This window comes from Garra rufa, chromosome 13 (assembly GCF_049309525.1).
Source record: "Garra rufa chromosome 13, GarRuf1.0, whole genome shotgun sequence".
Classification (NCBI taxonomy): Eukaryota; Metazoa; Chordata; class Actinopteri; order Cypriniformes; family Cyprinidae; genus Garra; species Garra rufa.
The window spans coordinates 34,255,435-34,269,995 of record NC_133373.1 but is presented as its reverse complement, the minus strand read 5'-3'; the positions used below and the strand labels follow the sequence as shown (position 1 = coordinate 34,269,995).

Genomic DNA, 14,561 nt, shown 5'->3' with positions numbered 1-14,561 from the left:
TATTTTTAAAAAACACTGTATGATACCAGTGTTTAATAAGAATATGTTACGATAAATAAAATGAAAATGTTTCTGGAGATGCCGGGGATTGAACCCGGGGCCTCATACATGCAAAGCATGCGCTCTACCACTGAGCTACATCCCCTTCCTGTTCTTTTGACCTATTAGAGGAATATTTAAAGATACACTACAATATATGGCGTCGTCAATTTATTATTTTCTGTGCGTATATACACATACGTGTGTGCGTTTACCTACTTAACCATATTTTCAAGACAAATTTGTACCCAAAAGTGAGCAAAACTTGACAAAATCGCCAAAAAACCTACCTTTGGGGATGTTCTCATTTCTAAAACTGCTAATAAAATAAACAATTTTTTTTGAACTTGTAAAAATGCTGAAAGTTTTCTGATGGGTAGGGATAGGTTTAGGTTTGAAAATGTATAACTATCTGTATGTAAAAAACAATAGAAGTCTATGTAATGTCCCCATTTAGATAGCTTAACCATGGTACTTGTAATAAAACACTGGTAACCAGTAATCAATCCACCAAAAATCATGGTTAATACACTTTTACTATAATAAAACCTTGGTTCATTTTCGTAAGGCTTATTAATAAAGTATAACACAAATACCACCATAGGTTTTAATACAGACATTTAATAATTACACAAATAATTTCTCATAATAGCAACCCCAGTAGGGGTTCAATCTTCAACTGGCTGGCAGGAGCCGCCACTGGCAGGTCATGTGACCTGTCAGTGGCTGGTGGCAGCTGCCACCAGCCACTGACAGGTCACATGACCTGCCAGTGGCGGCTCCTGCCAGCCAGTTGAAGATTGAACCCCCTCCAGTAGCATCATGATGACATCAAACTGTGGCCACATGCTGCAAAAGCAACATCTAAAATTAACTACACTAACATACTCTAGGTGACAGGTCAGACCAACACCATTGTGACTGGAAACTAACAGATGCTGGATATGATACATACAGAACCGCTAGAACAAGCTGTACCTGAGAAGAAGAACCACCAAAACCGCTATGTGAAAACACAGATGAACAAGGAATAATTAGTTGCTGTGCTTACCAGACCAGAGACATGCATAACCAGGTTATACAGAGTTTAGAGAGGGTACTGCACAACCTCTGGTTCATAAAAGAATTTCTTGAGCTCATTCTTGGAGCCGTCTTTTACTTTTTTGAAGCCTTTGTTCGACTCTTTATTCCACATTGCAAGAAAGATGTTGAGGGAGAGATAGTCTTGGTGACTGGAGCTGCAAATGGGATTGGAAAACTGATTGCCAAAGAACTTGGCCACCATGGAGCAACATTAGTCTTATGGGATATCAACTCGGAGGCACTGGACAAGACAGCCAAAGAATTAAAGCAAGTACTGGATGTGCGTGTGTATGCCTATACATGTGACTGCAGCAGAAGAAGTGAGGTCTACAAAGTTGCTGAAATGGTAAATAATTCATAATTAATAAATAAATAATTGCCAGCACTTTATACAGTTGAAGTCAAAAGTTTACATACACCTTGAAGAATCTGCTGTGAAATGGTAATTATATAGAATAAGATATTTCAGGTAAAAGATGTTTTTTCAATATAGGTCACAAGAGAAAATAATAGTTGAATTTATAAAAATTACTCCGTTCAAAAGTTTACATCCCCTTGATTCTTAATACTTTGCTGTTACCTGAATGATCCAAAGCTGTGTTTTTTTTTTGTTTGTTTTTTGGTGATAGTTGTTCATGAGTCCCTTGTTTGTCCTGAACAGTTAAACTGCCTGTTGTTCTTCAGAAAAAAATCCTTCAGGTCCCACAAATACTTTGGTTTCTCAGCATTTTTGTGTATTTGAACCCTTTCCAGCAACGACTGCATGATTTTGAGACCCATCTTTTCACACTGAGGACAACTGAGAGACAAATATGCAACTATTACAGAAGGTTCAAACCCTCACTGATGCTTCAGAAGGAAACACAATACATTGAGACCCAGGGCTTTTGAATTCAAAACTTAAATTGAAGATCAGGGTAAATTTAACTTATTTTGTCTTCCGGGAAACATGTAAGTATCTTCTGTAGCTTCTAAAGGGCAGTACTAAATAAGGTTTACACCCCTGGCTCTTAATGCATCAGTGAGCGTTTGAACCTTATGTAATAGTTGCATATGAGTCCCTCAGTTGTCCTCAGCGTGAAAAGATGGATCTCAAAATCATAGTCCTTAGCCGCTTTTCCACTATCGTGCCGAACCGTTCTCAATGCGTAACCGTTCTGTTCCGTGCCGATCCGGGCCAGTCAGCACGGATATGGTTTGATTTTCCACTGTGGTGCAGATAACGGAACTCTTTGGAATGTAAATACAAATGCGTCAGTCGTTGCCTTGGTAACGCAAGAGTAGGCAGCCCCGCTTCTGCTGTCCTTTTGGACGCAATATGTATGTTTGAGTTTTTTTATTTTTTCCCGGCACTGTTTTGAACTTTTCTTAATGCCCTTCTCTGCAAGACACTGCGCTATAAATTAAAACACTTTTTCGTTTCTCTTTGCACCCTCCAGCTGTTGTTGAATTTTTCTTTCTGCCCAAATATCAATATTAGAGCAAATGTTTCATCCACAGACCAAAGTGTCTCAGCCATTTGTATTTATATTTACTGTATCTGTTTACTGCGCTTCCGCTTAGCCATAGAGAAACTGGTAACGTTAGCCAGGCAACTTCATGCACACGCATTTTACTAGCCCGGCTGTCTAGAATTCCGGGCCGAGAACGGTTTGTAATCATTCCGTGCCGAACCAGGCTCAGGTGGAAACACAACTGGAACCGTACCCGACCGTTATAAGAACGGTTCGGCCCGATAGTGGAAAAGCGGCTATTGTTGGATAGGCTTCAAATAGACAAAAATTAAAGGGGCTAAATATGCAATTTTCTGAAATTTAAACTCGCGACTGACACCTGTGGCCAAAAAACAGAACTGCTCTTCCTTTCTGCTGGCTCTCGCAGCGCGCGTTTGTACTTACACACTTCACAAGTCATCTGCTGCAAAGAAGTCAACATTATGTTTACAGAGGTAAGAACACTCAAATACATATATTGTTGGAGAAACTAAGTTTGTTTGCAATATACAGTAGTGCTTCGGAGTTATATAGTAATAGTGTTTGTATATTTCAGTGTTTGTTTAGAATAGTGTGAGTGTTTTATAAATCTTAACATAAAATGAAGATAACGTGTCACAAAATGACACAGATCTGAGTTCCCTCCAAGGCTCAAATGCGAAGCCGATGTTCACTCTAATCCTTGCTCGGCGCCGGTCAATCTTCGATCTTTTTCGGGCACTTGTCAGGGGTTTAACTTTTTTAGTCTTCTGTGGAGTTACTGTTGGTGTCAGAGTTGTCCTGGGTTTCTTCTGTGTATTCACACAATCCATTGCACTGCTTGTGAGTGTAGGCTAATTGCTGACTAGCGGTGGTGGCAGTGTGATCTGAAACGTTTAACATGAACGCGCTTGACGTCACATCCGCAGACAGCGAGCGAAAAAAACGATCCGACAGAAAATAGGAAAATAGGATACAGGCTTATAGGTGCACCCACTGTGAGCTGACAAGGTGTCAGTATGCTCATCAGGAGATGTTTGAGTCATAAATGGTCAAAAAAGGCTATTGTTACGTTTATTTTGGGGAAAAAGTTGCATATAGCCCCTTTAAGAATCAATTTTATGTAAACTTTTGAATGGGGTCATTTTTATAAATGTAACTATTATTTTCTCTTGTGAACTATATGTAAACGTCTTTGATTAATATTTTGCAGATTCTTCAAGGTGTGTAAACTTTTGACCTCAACTTTTCATTTTTGCTATTTCATATTATATATGAGGGGGTGAGGATGAAGGTGCACTTTCAGACATTTTCATGTAGTTAAAACATTTCAACAGGTTAGAAGGCAGGTTGGAGATGTGTCAATCTTGGTGAATAACGCGGGCATAGTAACTGGGAAATACACTTTCATTGAAGCCCCTGACAGTCTGGTGGATAGAACACTAAGGGTCAATGTTGCTGCTCATTTCTGGGTAAGGAAAACAATTCAGTGTTTTCTTCATAGTGTACATTCCTTATACCTCTGTTTTTATGTTATGGGAACACTGAGCTCATTATTATCTCAAAAGCTTCCCGATATGTGAATTCACAGACTTACAAGGCGTTCCTCCCAGCTATGTTGCAACGAAACCATGGGCATCTGGTCTGTGTGGCATCTCATGGAGGGTTGTTTGCAATGAATGGCCTTGCAGGTACATTTACAGAGCGACTTTTGTGTAACAGTAATCATGAATGTTTAAAAAATTTAAGATGCAATTAAAAAAATTGATAAGGATTGCTAACACGTTTTATCCACAGACTATTGTGCAAGCAAGTCTGCAGCGGTGAGCTTCGCAGAATCTATTGCACTGGAGCTGCTTGTCCTTAAAAAGGAAGGAATCAAAACAACAATAGTGTGTCCTTATCTAATAAATACAAAAATGTTTAGGGGATGTCAAACAAAGTAAGTCAATACAGTTTCCATAAGAAATCTGAGTAGAGATGTGTGCTTTTGGTCATGCAGTAACACTGACATTCTATCTTTGCTAAGGAGACCGTCCTTTCTTCCAATCTTGGATCAGAGATATGCAGCAAAACAGATTGTGGATGCAATACTACGGGAGAAGGTGTATTTGATGTTACCCTCAAGTCTACATTTCTTGATGGCACTTAAGAGGTAATGCTTGTTATTTTAGATTTAAATTCAGTTTATTTATCTTGATTAAATAATTAATTGTATTACATTTTATAAATCTCAATAGTTTCAGTATTGCACAAAAATGATAGACGATATCTAATTTTATCCACAAATATTAACCCGTTCTTGCAGTCTTATGCCTGCCAAACTTGGCATCATCTTTGTTAACTTTATTGGTGGGATGGATCTGATGGATCACTTCAGAGGGGTTCCTGTACCCATCATCAGCTACAGAAAGCCTCAACGTCAACGAAATGACAGTGAGAGTGATCCACAAACCACTCTTATCTATTACAACTAGAAAAAAACAGTGTAAATCACATGTGGGCTTAAATGAATGAGTAATATCAGTGTGAAATGATTACATAACTGTGAATAAATTCTTTTTTTCTGGGCCTCATTTGTCTTCTCAAATTCAATAGCAAGTTCAAAATATTCTCATTTTTGTTTAATACGTACCGTTGAAGTCAAATGTTGACATACACCTTGCAGAATCTGCAAAATGTTGTTTAAAAAAATGATTTTACCAAAATAAGAGGGATCATACAAAATGCATATTATTTTTTATTTAGTAGGCCTACTGACCTGAATAAGATATTTCACATAATGAAAAATATGATATTTAGGCAAAATAAGAAAAATATACACATCTTCATTCTGTTCAAAAGTTTTCACCCCCTGGATCTTAATGCATCATGTTTTCTTTCTGAATTATCAGTGAGCGTTTGAAACAAAAAAAGAAAAAAAAACCAGCTGTGTATTATTTACCTAAAAACAAAGTATTAAGAATCAAGTGTATATAAACTTTAGAACGGGGTAATCTTTATAAATTCAACTATTATTTTCTCTTCTCTTTTATGTGAAATATCTTATTCAGGTCAGTACTAAATAAAAAAATTTGTATGATCCCTCTTATTTAGGTCAAATAATTAACATTTTTGCAGATTCTGCAAGGTGTATGTAAACTTTTGACTTCAACTGTACATATTACATAGTCTATAATATATTAATTTTTGCTCAGTTTGAAGGAATGCCCCAAAATTACTCTATCCAAGTTTAGGCCATCCAAGATGAGTTTGTTTCCTCATTGAAACAGATTTAGAGAAATTTAGCATTACACTTGCTCTTGTTGTGGAAATTCCCAATATCAATCTAACTTCACCACCAACAATTCAAACAACTACCAGTTAATATAATAATTACAGTATCTCAAGCTAAGTCCCTGAATACTTATAATACAATACAATACAATACAATACAATACATACTTTCCTAAAGTATGGTGATGGCACAGGATCTTTAATACTAACTGCGAGTATAACAGCCTCAGCCTGATGACAGCTCTATAGTCTTCCAACACTATCAATGTCTTTGCGGTGGTCTTTCTGAGCGCAGAATCTTTAGTACCTATATATACCTCAGCTGCACAATATATACCAAACACCACTCCAAAGTTGCTCTTTGCATGAATGAAAGTTTATTTATTTAGCCCACTGGTCACAACAACCAAGAGAGACTTCCTGAACAGAAAGATACGTGTACATTTATACCTTGTAGTTGAGTAAAAATCAATACCACTCAAGTTTTCTTCACTGTAATTGGTTATACTAATCTGGTCATTGGTTTGCCATATGACTTAGTTCTACTGTTTTAAGCACTTTTTTTGGGTAAGTATAGATTCTTTAATCATAGATAAATGGTCTTTGATCTGGGCATCCTTAGTCTGCACTTTTCTGAACAAATCTATATTGAACATACCCTTTTGACTTGTTCTAAGACCATTAAACTAAAATTTCCATCACACTTACTAATGGATCCTCTGAAGTGAATGGGTTATCGTCAGAATGAGTCCAAACAGATAATAAAAACATCAATAAACAAGTAATCCACATGACTCCAGTCCATCAATTAGTGGTTTGTGAAGTGAAAAGTTGCATGTGCAATCCACCAACATTGTTTAGAATTGTTTTTATCTGTTAATATTTCTCTCCTGATTTAGACAAGACAACTTTTGTTTTTGTTTTTCTAGAAAAAGCGCTCATAATTTTAGCCGGGAACAATGGTATAAAGTTAAAAATGTTTTAATATTTGTTACTTACAAACACATTTCACTTTACTTTATCCACATTACTTGTGGATTTTTAGCTGTTTGGACAGCATTCTGACGGCACCCATTCACTGCAGAGGATTAACTAGTGAGAAAGTGATTTAATACTAAACTAATCCAAATCTGTTTAGATGAAGAAACTAACTCATCTACATCTTTAAAGCTGAGCAAATTTACATTTTTGGGTAAAATTCTTTTAACTGAGAATTCCAGTAGATCTAGAGGTGGCATTATATTTATTAAATTATATACCTGTTTTCTTATTTTCACTAGTGTGGTTATAATATACAATACAATTTCTATATTTTTGTGGGGTATCCTATGTGAGACTTACATACAGGTTAAAATACACCAGATGCATGATATTTTTGTCACTTATTCATTTGTTAAGCAAAAATGTCAAGAAAATGAAAAATAAAGCATTTTTGTGAATGAAGCCTAGACCAGGCCTCTTCCCCCTCCTCTCTGACGTGGTGACGCGTAGTGGTTTTGCACGCTAGTATAAAACCAGCTGAAGTTCACGCGCACGGCTCCACGCTGCTGTGACTGGAGCAGAGCGTGGACTTATTTTTTACTAACCAGAGCTCGTCTGGCTTTAACCCACTTAAAACATCGAAATCGGCCATTGAGCTTCTTCTACATCAGGACAGCATGATATTTGGCCTAGATACCGATATCTGATATCGCATATATTTAATCCGCATCCGGGTGAACATCACCTTGAGCAGCGTGGTTTTCACGTGGGAACTTCGGCGAAAAGACAAAACATACGCTCAACGGTTTATCAAGTTCGGTTCAGATACTTTTAGACGCTAGATAATCGCTGAGATTCTTTTTGCGTTTAAAAGTAACAGTCATGCTGCTGAAAATGGCATCTTTAGTACTGGAGGACGGGACAACATTCAAAGGCCGCCTGTTCGGTGCGGTATCCTCAGTGTCTGGTGAAGTTGGTAAGTGAAAACAAAGCAAATGTACTAGAACTGTGTGTCCCTCGCAGCCCTATTTTCTGCCACTGCTCCTTATCACACACTTGTCATCTTTTCTAACCGGAAAACGTGACTAATAAATGTGTAACTGATACGCAGGAAGTTACACGTGTATGATTTCCCGCTAAACGTTTAAAAGAGAACACTCGCTAGTAGCCACTTCCTATGGAATGTGTGACAGACACATGCCTGACATCCCATACAGAGTTAGTTTTAGGTTAATGTTAGTCTCAGTGACGCAACAAATGAAAAAAGGGTATATTTTGTGGTTTAGCGTGGTAAATTGTTAGACCAAAGTAAATGAATTTGTCTTGCCATATAATTTAAAATACGTGTTTTATGTCTCCAGTAAGCATTTCTGTGGTCACCATTAATTAAAATAAAATTTGTAAATACAAAAAACCATCAGCAAGTGTATAAAATGTTTTCTTTACTGTTTTAAAAAAACACCCTAGTTTAGATGACTCAAAGTTTTACTTTCAGGAACATTTTTTTTATGTGTCAGAAGAGAATTTTCTTACATTTAAGTAGAGAATCAGTGATAAAGATCAATAAATAATAATATAAAAATAAGGTACTGATGTACAGTACCAATAGTTTTGACATGTGGCCCTGGCCCACAAAACCAGTCATAAGGGGCAATTTTTTTGAAATTGAGATTTATACATGATCTGAAAGATGAATAAACTTTCCATTGATGTCTGGTTTGTTAGGATAGCAATATTTGGCCGAAATACAATATTTCAAATTATGGATTGGTGCAAAAAAAATTAAATATTGAGAAAATTACCTTTAAAGTTGTCTAAATAAAGTTCTTAGCAATGCATATTACTGTTCATAAATTAGGTTTTGATATATTTAGAGTAGGAATTTTACAAAATATCTTAATGGAACATGATCTTTATTTAATATCCTAATGATTTTTGCATAAATGAAAAATCGATCATTTTGACCCATACAATTTATTGTCAGCTATCGCTACAAATATAACTGTGCTACTTAAGACTGGTTTTGTGGTCAAGTCTCACATATATTGTGTGTCCTCAGTTTTCCAGACAGGAATGGTGGGTTATCCAGAGGCTCTTACAGATCCTTCTTACAAGTCTCAAATACTAACACTCACATACCCGCTGATTGGCAATTATGGTATTCCTGAAGATGAAGATGGAGAGTTTGGACTCAGCAAGGTGTTGTTCCCCTTTCTTCTAGTCGCATACAGTAGCCTTTTTAATATTTCATAATTCATTTAAAACCAACTCATGGTATTGATCTAATAATACTGGATTGGTTTATTCTAAATCTTCTCTTTTGTGGTCTAGTGGTTTGAATCTTCCAAAATCCATGCTTCAGCTCTCATTGTTGGGGAGCTCTCTGAGAATCCCAGTCACTGGAGCTCCGCCAAGTCTCTGGATCAGTGGCTCCGAGAGCAAGGCATCCCTGGACTTGAAGGTCAGTCAGTGCAAGTTGTTCTTTACAAAGAGTTAGTTTTGATTTCTACAAGGTGAAGCAAGTGATTTAGTTTAGGTTTTCAAAACAATGTTGTTCCTGTGAAAATCAGGGGTTGACACTCGAAGCTTGACCCAAAAGATCAGAGAAAAGGGAACCATGTTGGGGAAACTGGTGGTGGAAGGAACTTCAGCCAATGACATTCCGTTTGACAATCCAGACAACCGGAATCTCATTAAAGAAGTTTCCATGAAAGTAAGTATCTTGATGTTCTCAAATACATTTTGTGATTAATGTTGTGTAATTAGCGGTTATTACTTGTGTTATTTATGTCTGATTCAACAGGAACCAAAAGTTTTTAATCCAGAGGGCACAGTCAGAATCACTGCCGTAGACTGTGGCATCAAGTACAACCAGATCCGTTGCCTGTGCCAGAGAGGTGCCCGGGTAACAGTTGTCCCCTGGGATCATCCTCTAGACAGTAACGGTGAGCCATGGCACTGTTTCCCACATATTACATGCATTACTATTTAAAGATGCATGGTAGTCTGCCGTTTTATGGTAATTGCCATGTGCTTCTATGTTTCTGTAGACTTTGATGGGTTGTTCATCAGCAATGGTCCTGGCAATCCTGAGTACTGTAAGGAGACTGTAGAGAATATACGGAAGGTGGCATGTGTGGAGAATCCTAAACCTGTCTTTGGGATTTGTCTGGGCCATCAGCTGCTGTCTTTGGTCATTGGCGCAAAGACATACAAAATGAAGTAAGCAATTTGTCAATTTCTGCCATTTTCTAAATGCTGACTGTGCATGTAAAAGTAAAATATTAATGTGGTTGCAACTACAGAAAGATATTATTAAAAATTGCTTTTAGAAAATGATTAATTTAGTGAGGTTAATAAAGTCTTATATTCAAGATACATTCTTAATATTTTGTAAAATTTTGTATCTCAAGGACAATTAACTTTTGTAGTGTTTTTTTTTTTTTTTTTTTTTTTTTTTTTTTTTTTTTTTTTTTTTAACGAGATGAAGATACAGCATAAAATATTTTTTTGCTGTGTAATTGAACCAGACTGCATCACGTTGTGGTCAGTGGATTAAGGGGTTGGCAGAGGAACAAACGGCTGATTCCTTTGCCTTCCCATGCTGTTCCAGTTTTCATGTAGGAGCAGCATGGTGTGAAGTCTAGTTGCTGAGCTCAGCAGTCTCATTAGGAGCTGGGATAGTGTAGTCTGGTCCTGGGATACATGCTAATGTTTTTGTAAGAGTCCTGGGATAGTTGCTTTGTTTGCTTGTGCTCAAGGCCAGCTGAGATGCCAGTCTACAGGCCTTTCTTCAGAAACGGACGGTCAGTGGGTTCATTCAGACATGGTTTATGTCTGTGAAGGATTGTATCTTATAGTGAATCTTAAAGGATTAGTTCACTTCCAGAATAAAAATTTCTTGATTATTTACTCATCCACATGTCATCAAAATTGCTAATGTCTTTCTTTCTTCAGTCAAAAAGAAATCAAGGTTTTTGAGGAAAACATTTGTGACCCTGGACCACAAAACCAGTCTTAAGTAGCACGGGTATATTTGTAGCAATAGCCAAAAATACATTGTATGGGTCAAAATGATCGATTTTCCTTTTATGCCAAAAATCATTAGCATATTAAGTAAAGATCATAAATATATAAAACTTTTTATTTTTGATTAGTAATATGCATTGCTACGGAGCCCCTTACGTCACCTGTAGAAGAAAAATAATTAATCCGTGGGGACGGTTTTGCAATTCGTTCCCTCAGTTTATAAACCGTACCCACGAATTCTTAAACTGTTCCTTCGGTTTAATAAATCGTGCCCACGGATTAACAAACCGTACCCACGAATTTCCAATCCGTGCGCTCAGATTTTGTAAACCGTACCCTCGGATTTTGCATCCGTACCCACAAATTCATAATCTGTGAGCACGCTTTAGCAATCCGTTCCCACGGGTTTTAAACTGTATTTACGGATTTGTGGCCCCGCCAAATGCATTGTATTGCATTTATTAAACTTTATTTCTCATAGGCTATATGAGACCATGGAACACTGACAAAACAGAGTTTTTAGCGTTTATTTTATATTAATCACTAACAGATTAGCTGCTAAAACACCACACCTGTTTTATCCCATTGGTTATTAATGTAAAATAAACGCTAAAAAGAAGAATGTAAAAAGAAGAATATTTTGTAAGTGTGGACCATGCATGGTACCAAAATAAAATAATAAGTGAAGAGCGCTGTTTAAACGGCTTTGCTTTATTTAATAATATTTTTCAAAATATAAAATTGCCTGAATAAAAAAAAAACGAGTTTTGGAGAGGAGAAGAAAGCAATACAAAACAAATAATGTACAGGTTATGTTGTCATTCCTTTGCTCTCAAACTAAATGCAATGTAATATATTACATATTTAATAATTACATTAACAGTGAAGCATGCATCTAACTCTGAGTGAAAAGATTATCATAAAATCGCCAAAATGAGTCTACATGTTAAGAATGAACAAACACATTTGTGCACTCATTTATTTAGCCTATAAATTAAAATAATAATTACTATTTTAAGTATTATGACGTAAACAGCTTATACTACTGTTTCTACTGATCGGGGCCACAAATCCGTGAGTACAGTTTAAAACCCGTGGGAACGGATTGCTAAAGCGTGCGCACGGATTATGAATTTGTCGGTACGGATTCAAAATCCGAGGGTACGGTTTACAAAATCTGAGCGCACGGATTGGAAATTCGTGGGTACGGTTTGTTAATCCGTGGGCACGATTTATTAAACCGAGGGAACGGTTTAAGAATTTGTGGGTACGGTTTATAAACTGAGGGAACGAATTGCAAAACCGTCCCCACGGATTAATTATTTTTCTTCTACAGGTGACGTAAGGGGCTCCGTACATTGCTAAGAACTTCATTTGGACAACTTTTAAGGCAGTTTTCTCAATATTTAGATTTTTTTGCACCCTCAGATTCCAGGTTTTCAAATAGTTGTATCTCAGACAAACATTGTCCTATTATTGTTAACAAAAGCTATCAATGGAAAGCTTATTTACTCAAGAATCTGAATTTCGACAAATTTACACTTATGACTGGTTTTGTGGTCCAGGGTCACATTTCAGGATTTTTCTCCATATAGTGGACTTCAGTGGTGGCCAACGGGATGAAGGTCCAACTAACAGTTTCAATGCAGCTTTAAAAGGCTCTACACATTCCCAGCCAAGGAATAAGGGTCTTATCTAGCGAAACGATTGGCTACATCACATGTGAGTGATTGCATAAGGCAGTGGTTCTCAACTGGTTTTGCCATGGGACCCACATTTTTACATGGTCATCAAGCCGCGACCCAAATTTTTAGGAACTATAATATAATTTTAGGAATTATAATTAATTTGTATTTATTTGTTAACATACACAAGTAGTGACCGATAAATCATCAGAAAATCACCAAGACTTACAAACAAACAATATTTTATTGCTGTCATTTAGCATATTCGGGGTCGTACTTGCGCTTCGACATATTTGTTGCTATAATTAAATGAAATTTCACATGTCAAACGGTACGGTTGTCGCGCGCGCATTTCAAAATAAAAGTCCGGTATTGTCGCACACCCATTTCAAAATAAAAGTCTGATATAAGCAAAATAAGTTAAAAATTAAACTTTTGTTGTTTTTTTGACCACACACTCCGCGACCCACTGAAAAAAGTGGGTCGCGACCCACCAGTTGAGAAACACTGGCATAAGGGTTGAGCTAGTGCAAGACGAAATTATTATTTTTTTTTAAATGACCAATCATTTCTCTAGATAAAGCTCTTATTTCCTTAGATGGCATAGTGTAGAGCCCTTTAAAACTGCAATTTGGGCCTTCAACCCGTTGGCCACCATTGAATTCCACTATATGTAGAAAAATCTTAGAATGTTTTTTTTTCAGAAACCTTAATTTGTTTTGACTGAAGAACGATGTGAACATCTTTGACATACATCCACAACTTCATTCATGGTCCTTGTGTATTTCAGATATGGTAATCGTGGCCATAACCAACCCTGCATCCATAAAGGAACAAATCGCTGTTTCATCACCTCTCAGAATCATGGGTTCGCTGTGGATCCCAAAACACTCCCAGAAGACTGGGATGTGCTCTTCACCAACGCCAATGACCAAACCAGTGAAGGCATCGTTCACAACCACAAACCACTCTTCAGGTTGACCATTTTTCCTTATAGATGTAATAACTAGGTATAAATGGTGTAATAAGCTGTTGATGGTAATTAATATCTGTATTCTTCTCATTTTCAGTGTCCAGTTTCATCCTGAACACATGGCTGGTCCAACAGACCTTGTTGGTCTCTTTGATGTGTTTCTGGAAACCGTCAAAGATGCTAAAGAGGGCAAAGCTGGAAAATCAGGTGATCTGTTATCACGTACTCCTGTCAAACAAGCATAATTACATTATTATTGTTGTGTTGTAGTTCTGACTTCGTGACTTATTTATAAACCTCTAATTTTTGCAGTTAAGCAAAGATTAACAGAGCACCTCACTTACCCTGGATCTCCTGACCCGGAAGCATTTGTTCGACCTCGTAAAGTTCTGGTTTTAGGTTCAGGAGGGCTTTCCATTGGACAGGCTGGAGAGTTTGACTATTCTGGATCTCAGGTGAGTGTCAAAGAAGAAAAAAATGGTAACACTTTACAATAAGGGTCATTAGTTAACATGAACTAAGAATGAACAATACTTCTAAAGCATTTATTAATCTTAGTTAACGTTAATTTCACCATTTGCAAATGCATTATTAAAATCACAAGTTGTTTGTTAATGCTGCACTGTGACCTAACATGAACGAACAATAATCAACCCTTTTATTAACTAACGTTAACAAAAATGAATAAATAGTGTAATAAATGTGGTGTACATCTTCGTATGCAGTATGTTAGTGCAGTATTTTCCCTAGGTAATTTGATTTTTTTTTTTTTTTTTTGTTTGTGTGTGTTCCCAGGCTATAAAAGCTCTGAAAGAAGAGAACATCCAAACAGTCCTCATCAACCCCAACATTGCCACAGTACAGACCTCAAAGGGCCTGGCAGATAAAGTCTACTTCCTCCCAATCACACCAGAGTATGTCACACAGGTAGGAAAAAGCTGTCCATCCAAAAGTAATGGTCTACAGTAGTTTTCTTGACACATTTTGAAAACTGAAAAAAATGTTTTTTAACACGCTGACTTT

The 14,561-nt window shown here is 36.9% G+C and overlaps 2 protein-coding genes and 1 non-coding gene across 5 annotated transcripts in view; 2 read left to right on the top strand and 1 right to left on the bottom strand.

Annotated features, from left to right (window-relative positions):
• Window positions 1-73: 73 nt before the first annotated feature.
• On the bottom strand, window positions 74-145 carry trnaa-ugc (transfer RNA alanine (anticodon UGC)). The gene has a single exon. It is a non-coding gene; the product is annotated as a tRNA-Ala (tRNA).
• A 957-nt stretch (window positions 146-1,102) lies between these two features.
• LOC141348488 (epidermal retinol dehydrogenase 2) lies at window positions 1,103-5,085 on the top strand. The gene is made up of 6 exons (XM_073852781.1): window positions 1,103-1,468; window positions 3,932-4,066; window positions 4,186-4,285; window positions 4,392-4,536; window positions 4,624-4,749; window positions 4,903-5,085. Exons 1-6 carry the CDS (start codon window positions 1,103-1,105, stop codon window positions 5,069-5,071), a joined length of 1,041 nt encoding a protein of 346 aa, XP_073708882.1. The 3' UTR covers window positions 5,072-5,085.
• Window positions 5,086-7,437: 2,352 nt separating this feature from the next.
• Window positions 7,438-14,561, top strand: part of cad (carbamoyl-phosphate synthetase 2, aspartate transcarbamylase, and dihydroorotase) — a 31,626-nt gene continuing 24,502 nt past the window's right edge. For 2 of the 3 annotated variants that reach the window (XM_073852868.1, XM_073852867.1), the window contains exons 1-10: window positions 7,439-7,827; window positions 8,911-9,050; window positions 9,183-9,312; window positions 9,422-9,564; window positions 9,655-9,796; window positions 9,902-10,073; window positions 13,356-13,541; window positions 13,636-13,745; window positions 13,851-13,993; window positions 14,334-14,465. In XM_073852868.1, the coding sequence (XP_073708969.1) occupies window positions 7,734-7,827; window positions 8,911-9,050; window positions 9,183-9,312; window positions 9,422-9,564; window positions 9,655-9,796; window positions 9,902-10,073; window positions 13,356-13,541; window positions 13,636-13,745; window positions 13,851-13,993; window positions 14,334-14,465 (1,392 nt within the window). In that variant the 5' untranslated portion in view covers window positions 7,439-7,733. Of the gene's footprint in view, window positions 7,828-8,910; window positions 9,051-9,182; window positions 9,313-9,421; window positions 9,565-9,654; window positions 9,797-9,901; window positions 10,074-13,355; window positions 13,542-13,635; window positions 13,746-13,850; window positions 13,994-14,333; window positions 14,466-14,561 lie in introns of all 3 variants that reach the window. The other variant, XM_073852866.1, reaches the window with a different exon arrangement.

Excerpts from the sequence above, each read along its gene's own strand:
- LOC141348488 (XM_073852781.1), top strand. The coding sequence starts at position 1,103 with ATGCATAACCAGGTTATACAGAGTTTAGAGAGGGTACTGCACAACCTC. Across the intron at positions 4,067-4,185 it reads ATGTTGCTGCTCATTTCTGG|ACTTACAAGGCGTTCCTCCC; the intron begins GTAAGGAAAACA and ends GTGAATTCACAG. Across the intron at positions 4,750-4,902 it reads TTCTTGATGGCACTTAAGAG|TCTTATGCCTGCCAAACTTG; the intron begins GTAATGCTTGTT and ends CCGTTCTTGCAG.